At 42.3% G+C, this 18,156-nt stretch overlaps 1 protein-coding gene across 1 annotated transcript in view; it reads left to right on the top strand.

The window, feature by feature from the left end:
- DENND2C (DENN domain containing 2C) overlaps positions 1–18,156 on the top strand; it is a 41,043-nt gene that overhangs the window by 12,966 nt on the left and 9,921 nt on the right. Inside the window, exons 6-14 of the mRNA XM_029948145.1 lie at positions 1,285–1,329; positions 4,092–4,279; positions 7,003–7,112; positions 9,104–9,173; positions 10,075–10,152; positions 10,713–10,853; positions 11,686–11,834; positions 12,533–12,710; positions 17,376–17,417. Coding sequence (XP_029804005.1) covers positions 1,285–1,329; positions 4,092–4,279; positions 7,003–7,112; positions 9,104–9,173; positions 10,075–10,152; positions 10,713–10,853; positions 11,686–11,834; positions 12,533–12,710; positions 17,376–17,417 — 1,001 coding nt within the window. The remainder of the gene's footprint in view (positions 1–1,284; positions 1,330–4,091; positions 4,280–7,002; positions 7,113–9,103; positions 9,174–10,074; positions 10,153–10,712; positions 10,854–11,685; positions 11,835–12,532; positions 12,711–17,375; positions 17,418–18,156) is intronic.

Raw genomic sequence — 18,156 nt, forward strand, 5'->3', positions numbered from 1 at the left:
TCTCTCAAGTTTTGCGTCCCTCTCTCTCCCCAACTCTCTTTCCCCCTTCCCCTCCCCATGGTCCTCCATTAGGTTTCTCCTGTTCTCCTGTTAGACCTATGAGTGCAAACATATGGTTTCTGTCCTTCTCCGCCTGACTTACTTCGCTTAGCATGACACCCTCGAGGTCCATCCACTTTCCTACAAATGGCCAGATTTCATTCTTTCTCATTGACATGTAATACTCCATTGTGTATATATACTACATCTTCTTGACCCACTCATCCATCAGGTGATGGACATTTAGGCTCCTTCCATGTTTTGGCTATTGTTGACAGTGCTGCTATGAACATTGGGGTACATGTGCCTCTATGCATCAGCACTTCTGTGTCCCTTGGGTGGATCCCCAGCAGTCTATTGCTGGGTCATAGGGGAGTTCTACTGATAGTTTTTTTGAGGAACCTTCATACTGTTTTTATTGATACAGAAAGTCCTTAGCATCACACACCCCTTAGGAACCTATGAAAGTGTCTGGAAAGAAAAAAAAAGAAAAGAGAAAGGGTGGAAAGTTCCAGAAAGATTTTTCCCTTTCTGACACTTTTAATTTTGCTTTAACTTTTCAGACTTAATCTAGAAATTTTTCGTTCACTCATTCAGAAAGCTGTGTGTGTGTGTGTGTGTGTGTGTGTGTGTAAATTGGCCATGTGTCCAGCACCGTGGTACAAAATACTTCCTTGTAAAAGCATAGCTTCTTCTAACCAAGGTACTTAAAATCTGGGGAAAATAAGAGCAGTTCAAAGCAGTCTGAGTACTATAAGAATTCAGAGTAAAGGAATGCTGAATTTGGCCTAGAAGCATCATAAAATAGGTCAGATGTTTCTTCATAAATTTGTGTGGTTATCCCTCTGAGCCCCACATTTTTCTTTGACTCTAAATTCATGGTTGGTTCTGTGTTGAGGTTTTTATTTAGCCAGGTTGGTGTCTACCATTGATATAAAGACAAGGATATGAATGTAGAAATAGAATCTATTCCAAACCAGACTTCTCAGAATTAGGGCTGAGCTGAGAGCCGAGGAGGGAGGAGGGTGTGGGAAGGAGCTAGAGTAGATCAGTTGCCACTCTGAGACTCTGTTCTCTTTTGGGACTGCCCTTCCGGGTGTAAGCAGGTGGTCTGGAGAACGGCCCAGCACCCTGATTCCTCCTGACGCCATGTCTCCAGGCCCCTGGACGCTTTGACACTGTGCTCCTCCCCATGGACTCCCTGCTGTTGGACATGACAAATAGGAACTCTCTCTCTCTTTTCAGGTGAAACCAGTGGGAACGAAAGTGATGCCGAGTATCTGCCAAAGAGTGAGTGAGTCAGTGGGGCTGCTCCCTTCCTCGTCATGGTCATGGTCATGGGTGGAGTAGCATCTACCTTTGTGACTGAGCATGTTTTACCCACATTCAGCTTTATTTCGAAGGTGATATTTTCATGAGAAGGACCTGCTGAAATTTGGGGGACTAAGCAGTGCACTGTTAGGTGTTTGACAGCATTAAAAACCTCCCGTGGTAGAATGAGGCAAACATTCCGTACGAAAGTGTGGTTCGTAAGATGGAATGTTCTTAGGGGAGCGGCGAAACTGCATGTTCAGACATATGTGCAGTAGTTTCCCAGCAGCCAAAACAGAGTATGTGAATCATCCTCTGAGACAAATACATACCATTAAATATCTAATTTTTCATAATCATTCAAAGGTACTTATTTAAGTAACTTTGATATCTCTGATATTGAAATAGGAAACATTGATCTATTTCTCATTTACAGACATTTATTTATATTTCAAATTAGTGTGCCGTTTACTTTCTTTAAGAAAACTTTTTTTTAAAAATCCATTTGTTTTTGAGAGAGAGACAGAGTGCGAGCAGGGGAAGGGCAGAGAGAGAGGGAAACACAGAACCCTAAGCAGGCTCCAGGCTCTGAGCTGTCAGCACAGAGCCCAATGCAGGGCTCGAACTCATGAACTGTGAGATCATGACCTGAGCCGAAGTTGGTCGCTCAACCGACTGAGCCACCCAGGCGCCCCTGTGCCATTTACTTTCTATTAGCGCATAGAATCTGCCATGCATTTTTTGACTGTATTTGTTCAAACATTTCATGGTGCTCTGTATCCTTCATATAATGGATTTCATAGCAAATTATGTAGTTCCTGTTTCACTGACTGACACATGGAGGCATGAGAAAAGTCAGAGACATGAGTTGTCAAACCTGAGTATAGGGCAGTTTCGTGTCTTGATACTCGGGTCTTATGATTAATAGTCATGTGCTCTCTCCATTGGCCCGAATTGCCTCAGGTGCTTGATTCTATAGCTTTACTGGAGGTGAAACTTAAGTCATCATCAGGTTCAGCCTGGATGTGTAAGGATGACAGATCTAATGCCATTGCTACTGAGAAACGGGACCTAAGATGTTCTTGATTTGAATGGAGCTTTGCCTAGAGCACTAAATATGCTGGATAATTCTGGGGAGCCATTTTGAGATGCATTTTTAAGTGTTCTTAATATTTGGTCCATAGTGTAACCTCTTTCTTTGGGGACAGAATGCCTCACCTCTCAAAGGAAAAGCAAGCAATTAGTCAGATGATACGTCTTTCGATCACAGTTCAGAATGACACACAATCAAATCTCTGGGCCACTTAGACTATTTCTTCTGAAAGTTCAGCGTTTCTCCTAGAGGAGACCACCCCACCTTGTCCACAGTTAGAGATAAATGAGAATAAAGGATAAATGTTAGCTGGTTTTGGGTGGAATTTCTCATATTTAAATAGTATGCTTCCATAAGTTCGTTCTTTTGAACAATCGTATGTTAATCAGTCTCTTCTTTTGCTTCTTTTTTTCCCTCTTGGATTTAACATCATACACTGATATAAGGCATGTGCCCATTATTAATAATATATGCCAAGGAGAGAAGGGAAAAGGGCAGATTCTTTAATGTGAGGCTAGTTTTTATTTTAATTTTATCAAACTCGTCTTTTTATGTACTTAGCCTCTGTAGGACTCAGTTCTTTTCTCAGATCTTCCCCCACTACACACACACACACACACACACACACACACACACACACACGCACACACACACACACACACGCGATTTCATGGTCCCAATTATGAGGGTAACAAAGTCAAGAGAAATGTAGCTTAGATTAAATTTCCTTACAGCTTGTAGCCCACTGATAGACAGCTGACACATGCAGAGGGTGACCTTCCTCAAGGAGCTCACGGGTACCTTCCTACCTTAATGTTTATGTTTTATTAAAAACTAAAAGTAGAGGCGCCTGGGTGGTTCAGTTGGTTAAGTGTCTGACTCTTGGTCATGATCTCACGGTTTGTGAGTTCAAGCCCCATGTCAGGCTCTGCGCTGACAGTGTGGTGCCTGCTTGGGATTCTCTCTCTCCCTCTCCTTCTCTCTGTCGGCTCACCCCCCTCAAAATTAACAAAGTTTTTAAAAACTTGAAAAAAAAAACCAAAAAACAACCTTATCTAGATAATAGCTAAATCTTCGGGGTCCTGTACGACCCTGCTTGCAGCATACGGAAGTTGCTGAGAAACTGACTTTATCTCTCTCCCGCTCCCTCCACAACTTAGGAGTATATAGTCAGTCTCTCCTCACAGCCGCAGTGCAGCTCTTGCTGCCCGCGGGCCCTGTGCCCAGGCCATCATAAAACCACATTTTTGCACCAACATGTCTCAACAATTCTTTCTTAGTCGTTTACTCACAAACCCCACTTCATAATTTCATCACCAACAGAGGCATCTGTTGTCAGGCCAGTGCTTTTATGACGTTTTCCTCGCATCCTGATGTTACGCCATGAAAGGGGGGAGAGCATGGAATGTGTGTTGGGACGGACGTAGAGTATCGGTTGGGACACCGCAGGCTCCTGGGCCCTTGTGGGCATCTGTCCTTGTTCCCCGAGTCTGTCACAGGCCTCGCAGGGCTGTGCGGCAGACGTCGGCCAGGCAGCACCCAGTCAGCAATGACTGGGTGAAGATCAGTCCAGACGGGTCATGACCTGTGGGCGCCGGACGGCAGGTGGGGCTGCGAAGGAAAAACCGGCTCCCTGATTTCACCGCAGACCGCCACAAGCGCCTCGCCCAGCTGCAGCAGTCTTCCAAGAGGAACCCTCACTACCAGACCCTCGAGAGGGATCTCATCGAATTACAGGAGCAGCAGCTCTTTGAACTTTTCGTGGTGGTGTCTCTCCAGAAGAAGCCGTTGGAGATAAGCTACGTTCCCCAGGTCATACAGCAATTCCCTAGCAAGGTAGGTGCAGGGAGACCAAGAGGCCTTCAGGAATGTTCTCGAGTCTCTGTGTGTCTCATCTCCACCCTTCTTTCCATTGTCATCTCAAGCAGCTTTTCACTAATACTGTACCTCTTGTAAGATCTGGTAAGTGACTCTGGTGACCTCTCACGTCTGGCCTGAGCTGCAAACCAGGGCAAGAACTCATTATCCAAATTGTTTTGTTTCATTTTTTAAAATTTTTTCCTCTGCTGCTTATTTAGTGCCCTTTAGCAAATAGCAAAGCCTCAGTTTTCTCATTCATGACGAGGGGAACAATAAACACAACAGAACAGGACAGTTTAGAGCGTGGACTCTAAGCCAACTCTCGGCACCTGCCACTAATTAGCTCTGTGACTCTGAGCAATTACTTAACTTCTCTGTGCCTTGGTTTCTTCATTTGTAAAATGGAGGTAGTCATAAGAATGTCTATCCTGTTGAGTTGCAAGGAGGATTAAATGAGATGTATAAAGTGCTTAGAATAATGTCTAACATATCTGTAGAATGTTATCCATTATTAGTGAGGGTTTAATAAGATAATGTATTTAAAGTACTTAATGCAGTTCCCAGCACATAGTAAGCACTTCATAAATGGTAGCTATTATTAACAAATATTATTTGACTTTCTCTACCTTGTGCCTGAGGGGGCATAACAGTAAAGAGCAAACAGAAACCCCACTGTAGGCTGAGAGAGAAACCACAGAAGAAAAGAAAAAGTTTTCTATTTTATTTTGTGTTTAATTTTTCCTGCTTTTTGACCAACGAGTCCACAGTTTCATCTTGCAACTGTGCTCCGCAGATTACGTAACTGGCCTTGGTAAGGGGTGATCCCTTTAAATAGGGAGTTTACTCATGCTCCATCTTAAAACTTGAATAAATAATACTCTTATTTATCTGCCCAGTTGCTTTAGGACTTGGGATTTAAACCCTGAGTTACATGTTTCACCAAAAAAGCCACTGGAGCACAACTGTACTGGAATGGAACCCAAGAGACGTTTCCGGCATAAGGTCTCTTTAAAAAAAAACAAAGTGCTGGGGCCCCTGAGTGGCTCAACTGGTTAAGCGTTTGAGTTTGGTTCAGATCATGATCTTGTGGTTTGTGGGTTCGAGCCCCACTGCCAGTGCAGAGCCTGCTTGGGATGCTCCGTCTCCCTCTCTTTCTCTGCCCCTTCTCCACGTGCTCTCTCTCTCTCTCTGAAAAATAACCGTTAAAAAGTGCTTAACAACATTCCTACAATAAACAAAACAGTGTTTAATTTCATATAAAATTATTCAGCCCAGCCTGAAAGCCACAGTGTCCCTACACTAACTATGGAAATCTAAAATGATGTAATCCAGATGGTCTTGAAAAGTCAAATTTCCCATGAAGAGGAGCTTAATTTTTTTTTAATTGTAATTTTTTTAATGTTTTATTTATTTTTGATACAGAGAGAGACAAAGCATGAGAGGGAGGAGGGGCAGAGAGAGAAGGAGACACAGAACCGGAAGCAGGCTCCAGGCTCTGAGCTAGCTGTCAGCACAGAGCCTGACGTGGGGCTTGAACCCATGAACGTGAGATCTGACCTGAGCCGAAGTCGGAGGCTTAACCGACTGAGCCACCCAGGCGCCCCAATTTTTTTTTTCTGATTTTCAATCAGTCTTACCTTTGCAAAGAGAAATCTCGAGGTTGACCCTGTTTTCAACAAAGCCTGAATTAATGGACTCAGAACCAGAGAAGGACCCAGTTGACTCTGGAGGTGATTCAGGGATATTTCTGAGCAACTTACATTGCATTCTTGTGTGTGAGGCTCCCATAAGTTAGGGAGGGAAAGAGCTGACCAAGTCTCTCCTATTTGTGCTGTGGAAAACCGTACACGAAGATGATTCTGAGTCATTTAACAATATTAAAACAATAGAATGCGAGACAACTAAAATTTTGTTAGAATGCTTTTCTGTTCCTGAGGAGCTCAATGAATATCTAGGTGACTCAGAATGGCTGCAGGTTTTGTTTCAGAAATTAAAGGATACATCGTTTGTATTAGTTACATAGCGGTAATATGGCTATTAGACTTCTTCTTGTTTTCATACTAATTTTTAAATGTCTGTTGGTTTAACTAAATTTAGATTGTTCTTTTAAGTATGATACCAGACTTGCACAAAAAAGCCTTCCACGCTAAAATTTTACAGGAAGTTGCAAACCAGTAATTAGTTAGCAAAGATTATATGCTACGAGAAATGATTTTATATGGGGTAGATTCTAAAAATAGTATCTTCTCTAAATAACATTCAAAGCATCTTTGATTATTGATCAGAGAATATCTGGCATTAACTGGGCTTTTGCTATCAGTTTACTAAAGAATAGAGTTTTATGTCCCGTGATTGATTAAAATATTGGGTTTCCACTAGTATGTGAATCCTGAATTAAGATTCTACCTCTAGACTAGGAACTATTTTCAGTCACGCCTCTTACATCAGATTATAGGATCTCCGCAAGTAACCATTTCTATGTAAAAATGGGCTTCTTTATTCTTAGTAACTGTGTTCTCAGTGTATCGTCAGTGATTGCTGGCCTTGGCCTTCCTGTGGTGTGAAACAACACAAAACCATGCTGACATGACTAATAGTTAGGGTTATCAGCGACCTCTCTTCCCGTGACTGGGCTGTTTTGCATATCTATTCTTCGCTTATCCAGAATATTAGTCACCTATAAATGTCCTCTTTTTCAGGGTGATCATGGCTTTAAGCAGTCCAAAGACATGGAAGAGAGGCTCAAAGTTATTCCCAAGTTTTGTTTTCCTGACTCAAAGGACTGGGTGCCAACCTCAGAACTCAAGAGGTAAATGGGTTCCTTAATCTGCTTTCTCATTTTAGAACTGCAAAATTAGAATCAGAATGTTTGAGAAAGGGGTAGAGCCAGCAGTTAAAGCTGTGAGGACACTAGCAGGTCAAGGATGCAGTGGGAGGAAAGGAAGAAACAGAATTAGAACATTTCCTATGTGAGTTCCAGAAAGAAAAACGCAGAATAGTTTCAGTGTCAAAGAGAAAAGGAGTTTGAGAATCTCTGCAGTTGGCCAGTTTTGCGGGAGGGGAAGTTTTGTTTTCTATACGATCAGAAATGCCACCAAGTGGACAGAAAAGGAAGAAAGACTCGAGCAGAGGGATCTTATTTAGGAGACAAAACAGAGCGGTGTCTGCACCTTGTTTCTTCTTCAAGTGGATGGAAGCCAAAGCCCAGACTGTCCATTCCCCTGTGGAACTCGTCCATAGGGAGGCTCCAGACTGGGAGGTGTGGGCATATTGAGAAGGGAAGGTAAAGAATTTCTTCCCGGGATCTCGAGGGAACGGTGTTCAATTAATAAACAGTCATCCTCTCTGAACCCAGCTTATAAGCAGACAGCTGCTTTGTTCAGAACTGTAATTATTGGCCGTGCTATTTAGGCTGAAAAGCATGATTCTGGAGCCGTGGCACATGCAGGGGACCTGCTGGGGGAGAGCCTCAGCCCTTGCCAGCCTCCAGCCTGAGCTGCTGTCTCTCCTAACCAGTTAGGCCTGGTTCTCCTCTCAGAGCCACCAGTCCTGATGGCCTCAGGCTGTCAGGTGCACCGCTAACTGCACAGGCCGTGTCTTTCTTGATGATCTGGCTGCTTCATAGCTGGCTCTTCTGCCCAATGAGTTATGTGGGTTTTTTTCTGGAACATTTGGAAAATACAGAGGGGTAAATACAAAGCAGAAGTTATACGCTGCTGGCATTCTGGCACTCAGAAATAACTAAATATTCTGGCATATTCCCTTTCCATCTTTATTTTTGGCCATATGTACATATTTGTATTCATTGCTCAAATTTGGGTTTCTTTGATTATTAATGAATTTCTTTCTTGGTCTTCTTTTTGTAAACTATGCAGATTTTTTTTCTTGTGTGTGTGTGTGTGTGTGTGTGTGTGTGTGTGTGTGCGCGCGCGCACACACGCGTGTATGTTTTAGAGAGAGAGCACTCAGGAGTGGGAGTGGGCAGGGAAAAAGGGGGACAGAGGATCTGAAGCGAGTGCCATGCTGACAGCAGAGAGCCCAATGCAGGGCTTGAACTCATGAACTCTGAGATCACGACCTGAGCGGAAGCCAGGCACGTAACCAACTGAACCCCCAAAGCACCCGTCTATGGAGATCTTTTGCTTATGTTTCCAGTGAGGAGTTGATAATTTTCCTACCAACTTTTATAGTTAAGGATATAAGCCTTTGCCTATCACCATTCCATAGGACCTCTCAGAACTAAATAGAAGAATTTGGAAGGGAAAAATACCTTTCCTAAATGTTAAACTCTATCGGATATTCACTAAAGGAAAATAGGCTTGATTAATAGCTAGACTGGATAAATAAGAAAGGAAAAGGCAGTGGCATCAGTTCATTCTGTACGTCTTCTCTCACCACATACGGTGCAAGGCAAGATGTTCTCAGGCCTGGACATTCTCCCTCAGGAGGAAGGGGAATTGCAATAAATGTAGTATTAATGCCTCCTCGTACATCACAAAATGATTGCTGCTGGACACTAATTTTAAATTGTTCGTTCGGGGGCTCCTGGGGGGCTAAGTCCGTTAAGTGTCCAACTGCAGCTCAGATTGTGATCTCCCAGATCGTGAGTTCGAGCCCCGCATTGGGCCCCGCATTGGGCTCCACACAGTACAGGGCCTGCTTGGGATTCTCTCCCTCCCCCCTACTCTCTTAAAACAAGTGAATAAACAAAACAAACAAACAAAAACTTTAAAATACAGTTTGTTCCATGAGGAATGTACTAATTGTTTAGATCTCAAACTATTGACTCTTTTTTTCCAGTGAAACATTCTCCTTCGTCTTAACTGGTGAAGATGGGAGCCGCTGGTTTGGTTACTGTAGGAAGCTCTTGGTAAGTACCAGGCTTGTTCCACAGGCAGGGCTGGCCGAGGAGCTGTAGAGCCCCAGGGCACCCGGCCGGCTGGGTCAGAAGACTGCACAACTCTTGATCTCGAGGTCATGAATTCAAGCCCTGTGTTGGGTGTAGAGATTACTAAAAAAAAATAAAATAAACTTACAAAAAAGAAACAATCGAGTCAGACTAGGAACTTCAGAAACCCTATTTCCAGACAGGTTGGAGGGCTGCTTAATCATCTGTGTATTAAAGAAGCTGTGTTAGCTTTAAATAGTAAGAGCAAGGTTGGAGTTAGCCACGAGTGTCCCAAAATGAGGAGAGGATGGGCTTCTTATTTATTTTTTATAATGTTTTCTTTTATTTTTAGTATTTATTTTTGAAAGAGAGACAGACAGGCTGCGAGCAAGTGATAAGCAGAAAGAGAGGGAGAGAGAGGATCTGAAGCAGGCTCCAGGTTCTGAGCTGTCAGCACAGAGCCCGACACAGGGCTTGAACTCACAAACAGCAAGATCATGACCTGAGCCAAAGTTGGACGCTTAACTGACTGAGCCACCCAGGCGCCCCTGGACTTCTTTTATTTATTTGTTTGTTTGTAATAGATGAAGAAACCATTGAGAGAGTGATGAAATACCAGCCTGGGCCTATTCGAGGGATGGTATGCAATGAGCCAATTGCGGAAGCTCTGAGTTAACGTTCTTGTTTCGATGCTTCCACTAAGCCTGGAATAAATCATACTATCTTTTTTCTTTTTTTTTAGCATTACCCCATGTTTCAGTGTTCATTGAGGATGGGAGCCTCAGTCCGTGCTCTGTCCTCAAGAGTACTAAGAGAGTCTTAATCGTTCCAATTAACAAAGACTTGTGCTGCTTCATTTTTGCTTTGGTGTGTTTTCTTTTAGCCAGAAGGCAAAGGAAAGCGACTCCCCGAGGTGTACTGCATGGTTAGCCGCCTCGGCTGCTTCAACCTTTTTTCCAAGGTGAGTGCAGAAGGAGCCCCGGGACGGAGGCTCTGCTTCCTGGGCCCTGAGTAGGTTTTGTTTCTGGTGATTTCACTGGGCGAGTGAACACACCCTCGAACAGACTACTTTAGGAAGGGTGCTCACGAGTAGATTCGAGCCACAGGTTTGAAGGTTTGCATTCATCTAGTCCAGGCGCTATTGCCGTGTCATCTTCGTTTTGGTTTGGCCAAACCTCCCAGCTTCAGGGAGAGTGTAGCCCGAAGCTTGCCTTGCCTCATGTCTTTCCCAGACCCCAAACTGCAAGATATCACCGTCGGTGTCCCCTTCCTTGCCCTACCCGGGGAAGATGAAAAGGGGATCCTCTTCTAAAACTGAGTGGATTGATTTGAGTAACTTTTCTTGGAGATATAAAGATACCCCCGAGAGATACGATGGCTTTAATGAACTTTCATTCTTTGCACAAGCTTATCTGGCTTAAAATCTGTCAGTGTTGTTTTCAAGTGTGTGCATCAAAGTCTGGTAGTTCCTTCTGTGTTTGAACCGAGTCCCTAATAAAATAACATGCGGTGCATGCACAGATTCTGGATGAAGTGGAGAAGAGAAGGGAAATGTCTCCGGCCCTGGTGCACCCTTTCATGCGGAGTGTCATGGAATCCCCCTTCCCAGCTCCGGGACGCACCATCACAGTCAAGAGCTACCTCCCTGGGGCTGGCGATGGGGTAAGTCAGCTCATTTTGGAAAGGCTTGCTAGCCACCAGAAAGCAGGCCGTACACCAATAGCCAGTTTCCAGAAGCCTCGGGGCATAGATTTCCCTTTTCCATAAACTGTGGAGAGAAGTTTTAGTACCAAGAAACACTGGAGACATATCTAGTTGTGAGACATTGTGAGTTAGGCCAGTTGTGAGATAGTTGATCCTAGACCCAAGAGCCAGAGGTTTTCTGCCTTTCATAGACTGAGCCCCTTCGTAACAGCACTAGGGCGATAAATGATGATTATACATGCCATTGTCTGGAAAAATAAAAGATTTTACCAAAAACTTGCAGCATGAAATGAGGTATTGGGGGGCACTGGCTGGTTCAAATCAAGGTTATGATTTTGAGCCCCATGTTGAGTTTAGAGATTACTTAAAAAAATAAAATCTTAGGGGCACCTGGGTGGCTCAGTCAGTTAAGGCTCCAGCTTCGGCTCAGGTCAGATCTCACGTTCGTGGGTTCGAGCCCCGCGTCAGGCTCTGTGCTGACAGCTAGCTCAGAGCCTGGAGCCTGCTTCTGGTTCTGTGTCTCCCTCTCTGTCTGCCCCTCCCCCTCTCATGCTCTGTCTCTCTCTGTATCAAAAATAAATAAAACATTTAAAAAAATAAAATAAAATAAAATCTTAAACAAAATAATTAGGTGTTAGGTCTTGGGATCAGCGTAGGCAACTTCACAAACTCTGTAGCAAAACTTTTTTTTCTGAATTTCCCATGTAAAAGAACGACAGGATCCATTAAGGATGTCATTATAGATTGTCTTCCAACCTGAACTCCTCTGATTCACATTCTTTCATTTCAGTCAATTGAACTCTGCCGACCCCTGGATTCTCGACTAGAACACGTTGACTTTGAATGTCTCTTTAAGTGCCTGAGTGTATGCCATCTCATCCGGGTCTGTGCCTCCCTCCTTTTGGAACGGAGGGTAATCTTTGTTGCCAACAGCCTAAGGTGAGAAATTTGCAAAATAGATCACTTCCTACTGGTGATTCACTTGTTCTCACTATCTTAAAATTGGGGCATTTAAAAAAGCTGTAGGATCCCAGTTACCTACTGCCAGAGCGACCTGGGTAATTCCAGATGGTCAGTAATCCAAAGCTATTTGCATTAGGCTCTAGCCGTCACTTTGAGATTGCAGTGAATGTATCTCTCTAAATGTGTTTTGCTTAAACTGTTGTTAAAAATTCGTATTGCCGCAATGAGTAAGTCACGGAAGAAAAAGTACAGCACAGGGAATATCGTCAGTGATATTGTAACGCTAAGGTGACAGGTGGTAGCTGCCCTTGTGAGCATAGCATACTGTATAGAGACTTGGAGTCACCATGGTACACCTGAAACCAATGTTAACATTGGTGACGCCTGAAACTAACGTAACATTAGTATAACTTGTCAACTAAAACAAAAAATTAATTGGTATTGGTTTGCTAAGTACACTTTAATTTCTAGCAATGTGAAGCTAGCAAAAGCCAGAGAAGACTAAAACTTTTCTGTAAATTAAGTTAAAAATTTAAATGAAATGTCAAAAATTAATGAGTCATCGCACAATTGTTCCTCTGTGAGCCAGTGTCAGGTCCTTCCGTAACATGCTGTCGGAACCATTCCCATGTGTTGCTCAGTGTGTCACACCATTTGCTTTCTTCCCTGGCCAGCACCCTGTCAAAATGTGGCCACGCTGTGGTTGCCACATTATATCCGTTCACTTGGCAGCATACCTACATCCCGGTGCTGCCAGCATCCATGATTGACATTGTGTGCTCACCCACTCCGTTCCTCATCGGCATCCTGTCTTGCTCCCTGCCACAGCTCCAGGACCTCCCCATTGAAGAGGTGAGATGGGAGGGACCGTACCTGCGGGAAAGACAGGCGCTGACGAATGAAAACAGATCACCTTTAAGAGGGATGGAGTTGGGGCGCCTGGGTGGCTTGGTCGGTTGAGCGTCCAACTTCGGCTCAGGTCATGATCTTGTGGTTCGCGGGTTCAAGCCCCATGTCGGGCTCTGTGCTGACAGCTCAGAGCCTGGAGCCTGCTTCAGATTCTATATCTCCCTCTCTCTCTGGCCTTCCCCTGCTCATAGTCTGTCTGTCTGTCTCTCTCTGTCTCTCTCTCTCAAAAATAAACAAAACATTAAAAAAAAATTTTTTAATTTGTTTTAAATATAATACACATCTAGAGAAGTGGTCAAAACAAAATGAATTATCACAAAGTGAATGCTTATGTGACCCACACTGGAATAGAATGGAAACGTCACAGCCATGGAAACAGTGCCAGCACCTTGAGAAGTCTCGCTCAGGCCACCTTCTGTCACTGTTCCCTACCCCACCCCCATGAGAGGTAACCACTGTCTTGACCGTTATGGTGATCATTTACCCGTTTTTCTTTGTAGTTTTACATCCTACCCATTTATTCCTAAACAGTGTAGTTTAAGCCGGTTATAAATGGACTCATATGCAGTGTATGGACATACATATTTTGCCTGGCTTCTTTTGATCAACACTGTGTTTGTAGGATTCATCCTTGTTCTAATTGTGCGTGTTATTCCATTCTGTGAACACCCATCCTACAGATGATGGACATTTGAGTTGTTTCCAGTTTAGGGGACTACACATAATGCTGCTATAAATCTTCATGTGCATGACCCGTGGTCCATGTGTGCATGTAATTTGAGGATATATACTTGGAAATGGAATTGCTGGGTTGGTCATGGGATAAGCATGTCTTCAACTTCAGTAAATAAGATCGAACTGTTTTCCAGAGCAGTGTTGCCCCGTTGAACCCCCTCCACTGGTGTATGAGAATTCCTGTTGTTCTACAGCTCCTGACACTTCTTCTGTGTGTATAATGTAGTGTGTCTGGTAATGTGGAGTGGTGTTCTCATTGTGGTTTAATTTCCTTTCCTAGATTACTGTTGGGGGTGTGCGTCTTTATTGGCCATTTGAATATCAGCTGTTATAAAATTCATTGTCTTTCTCCTGGATTCTTTACCTTCACTAATTTGTAAGAGGTATTTTTATATTCTGGACATCAGCCTCTTTGTGGCATGCCTTTTTATTCTCTAAAGTGGTGTTTTTAATGCACAGAAGTTCTTAATTTTAATGTAGTCATAATTACCGGCCTTTTCCTTTATGGTTAGCTGCTGTCTTGTCTTATCTCATCTCATCTCATCTCATCTCATCTCATCTCATCTCATCCACACTGACAACAGAGTCTGGTGCGGCATGAGAGCTATGAGATCAGGAGCCAACCAACTGAGCCACCCAGGTGTCCCTGTGCCTTTAGTTTTTTATTTTTTTGTATATGATAGGAGGTAGGAGTCATTTTTTTTTCATATGGACAGTGAACTATACTAGTACCATTTATTGGAAAGATTGTTCTTCCCCATTATTCTGCTATGTTACCCCCTTTTTTATATTGAGCTATAATTGATATACAACATTGTATTAAGGTTAATGTGTACAACATAATGATTATATATATGTAAATATTATGAAATGGTTACCACAATAAGTTACACTCACATAATTACAATTTCTTGTTCTTGTGATGAGAACTTTTAAGATCCACTCTCTTAGCAACTTTCAAATACACAATACAGTATTAAGTATAGACACCACACTGTGCATTACACCCCAGGGCTTAATTATAACTGGAAGTTTGCTTTTTCGACCACCTGCACTCTTTTTGTCCATCACCCACCCTCCACCTCTGGCAATCACCAATCTGTTCTTTGTATCTAGGAGTTTAGTTTTTTTTAGAGTCCACATCTAAGTGAAACCATACATTATTTCTTTTTCTCTGCCTGACTTATTTCACTTAGCATCATACATTCTAGGCCCATCCATATTGTCACAGGATTTTTTTCTTTCTTACGGCTGAATAAAATTCCATCACATATATTTACCACATCTTCTTTATCTGTTCATCCAATGGACACTTAGATTATGTCCATGTCTTAGATTTTGAAAATAGAGTTGCAGTGAACATGAGGGTGCACATATCTTTTCAAGAGTGTAATTTGATTTTTAGTGGCTATATGCCCAGAAGTGGGATTGCTGGATCACATGGTAGTTCTAGTTTAAATTTTTTGAGGACTTCAATACTGTTTTCCATAGTGTTCGCACCAGTTTACATTCATAACAACAGTACACACGGGTTCTTTTTTCCTCCATCATTTGTTACCTTTTGTCTTTTCGATATTAATAGCCATTCTAACAGAGATGAGGTAATGTCTCAGTATGGTTTTGATTTGTATTTCCTTAATGATCAGTGATGCTGAGCACCTTTTCATGTGCCTGTTGGCCAGTTTGCATGGCTTTGGAAAAATGTGTATTCAGTTCCTCTGCTCATTTTTTTTGAAAGTAAACTCTACACCCAACATGGGGCTCGAACTCACAACCCCAGAATCAAGAGTCACAGGCACAACTGTCTAAGCCAACCACATGACTCACTTCTGCTCATTTTTAGTAGGATTATTTGGTGTTTTGTTTGTTTCAGTTTTTGGTCATTGTTGGTTTTTGTTTTGTTTTGTGCTATTGAGTTGTATGAATTCTCTATGTATTTTGGAATTAACCATTTATCAGATATATAATTTGCAAATATTTTCTCCCAGTTTGTAGGTTTCCTTTTCATTTTATTGATGGTTTCTTTGCTGTATAGAAGCTTTTAGTTTGATATGCTCATACTTGTTTAGTTTTTGCTTTTGTCTTTGCTTTTGGTGTCAAATCCAAAAAGTTCATTGCCCAAACCAGTGTCAAGATGCTTACCCTTTATGGTTTCAGGTCTTACATTCAAGTCTTTATTCCAATTTGAGTTGCTTTTTTTTTTTTAAGCATATTAGTTTTGGGCTGGGGGTGGGGTGCAGAGAGAGAGGGAGAGAGAATCTCAAGCAGGCTCCATGCTTTCAGTGCAGAGCCCAACATGGGGCTTGAACTTACAAACCGTGAGAGCATGACCTGAGTTGAAATCAAAAGTTGGACACTCAACTGACTGAGCCACCCAGGTGCACCATTTTGAGTTGATTTTTATGTATCATATAAGATAGAGATCCATTTTCCCTTTTTTGCATGTGACTCTTTTTCCCAACAACATTTATTGAAGAGACGGTCACCTCCCCATTGCATATTCTTGCTTCCTTTACTGTAAACTGACTATGCATGGGTTTATTTCTGGACTCTGTTCTGTTCCATTGATCTATGTGTGATTTTATGCCAATTCCATACTGTTTTGATGACTGTAGCTTTGTAATATAGTTTGAAATCAGGCCATGTGATGCCTCCAGCTTTGTTATTTCTCAAGATTACTTTGGCTATTCAGGGAATTTTCTAGTCCCATAGAAGCTTTAGGATTGCTTGTTCTGTTTCTGTGAAGAATGCCATTGGAATTTTGAAAATAGAAACACAGCTGATTTTTGTATTAAGCTTTTTAAAAAAACTTTTTATTATGGAAATTTTCAAACATATGTAAAAGTAATCAAAAATTAAAATAACTCCAGTTACCCTACTTCAGCACTGACCAACTCATGGGAACAATTTTACCCTTACCCATACCTCTCTCCCATATTTTGAAGCATCTCCTGATATAATTTCATTGTTAAATATTATAGTATAAATCTCTATAACACAAAGACATTTTTAAAAACAGTTTTTTAATGTTTATTTATTTTTTGAGAGAGAGACAGAGCACAAGCAGGGGAGGAACATAGAGAGAGGGAGACACAGAATCTGAAGCAGGCTCCAGGCTCCGAGCTGTCAGCACAGAGACCAACGCAGGGCTCGAATCCATGAACCGTGAGATCATGACCTGAGCCTTAACTGACCGAGCCACCCAGGCGCTCCACACAGGACATTTTTAACATAATCACAATACCATTATCATATCTAAAAAATTTAATAACAATTCCCTTAATTTCAGCACAATCCAGTGTTCAACTCTCCATTTCATAAATGTTTAATAGTTTGTTTGCATCAAGTTCCAAATAAAGTCCACCCATTGCATTTGCTTAGTATGGTTTGTCTCTTTTAATATATAGACGTTCCTGCCATCATTTTTTAAGTGTTTATGTATTTTTGAGAGAGAGAGTGCACATACATGCATGACCAGGGAAGGGGCAGGGAGGGAGAGAAAGAGAGAATCCCAAGCAGCACAGAGCCCTACCTGGGACTCAGTCCCACGAACTGAAAGATCATGACTGATGCTTAACTGACTGAGCCACTCAGTACCTGAGATGAGTTAACTTTAAAAAATTTTTTTTAATGTTTAATGTTTGAGAGACAGAGAGTGCGAGTCGGGGAGAGGCAGAGAGAAAAGGGGAGACAGAATCTGAAGCAGGCTCCAGCACAGAGCTGTCAGCACAGAGCCTGACACGGGGCTCAGACTCACGAATCTCGAGATCATGACCTGAGCCGAAGTTGGACCCTGAATCGACTGAGCCACCCAGGCACCTCAAGATGAGTTAACTTATCTGGTTTAACTTACCTGACTCCTTTATCCCATAGGTGCTGATAGTTGATCTCTGTGCAGACAAGTTCTTACAGGAGGTAAGTGACAAATGAGGTGATTACATAATATTTGGGGATAATTGGACAGAAAATATGTGAAAGTACTTAGAGAAGATGACTCAAGCAAGACTTTTAGTTCCTTCACTTACTGACACTGTGGCCAATTACACAAGATTGACCTGAAAAATTGGGTCAGGTTTATAGCTGTCTCTCCCAAAGAAGGAAGGAGGAAAGAGATTAAACGTCATTGCCAAATGACACCCAAATGGGCTGATGTATAAGGCTCTAATTTCATTGAATTCAACAAGCATTCAACATTGATTATGTCTAAATAGTCTGTTAGTCAGAATCTAAAGGGAAGACGCAGTTTGAGCCCCTCCGACCTTATGATCTAACAATGAGAAGGGGGAGTGGACAAATGTATAAAGTTTTAGAAATGGTATAATAGAAATTTCCAAAGACTATAGTAGGGGCAAAAAAAAAAAAGTCACTTATTCTGGGTCTTGAAAGTGGAAAGGAGAGTTAGCAAGGCCTGCATCGGGCAGCGCTCTGTTTGTAGCCTGCATATGAGTGTGTGAGCACTGACCACAGGGTAAAAAGGATGTTTCCCAAAATGTCGTCTCTTTTCAAAGCATTTGAAACACTGTTTATTTGTGGATGATTTTTGTAATATAGCATAAGACCTGTAGACGAAGGATATTTGATGGAAAGGTGCCAGAAAATGTCATAAAATATATTATCTATTTTTTAAAATACAGTTTCCTGTACCATAAACATC

The sequence above is a fragment of the Suricata suricatta genome, chromosome 8 (genome assembly GCF_006229205.1).
Source record: "Suricata suricatta isolate VVHF042 chromosome 8, meerkat_22Aug2017_6uvM2_HiC, whole genome shotgun sequence".
Classification (NCBI taxonomy): Eukaryota; Metazoa; Chordata; class Mammalia; order Carnivora; family Herpestidae; genus Suricata; species Suricata suricatta.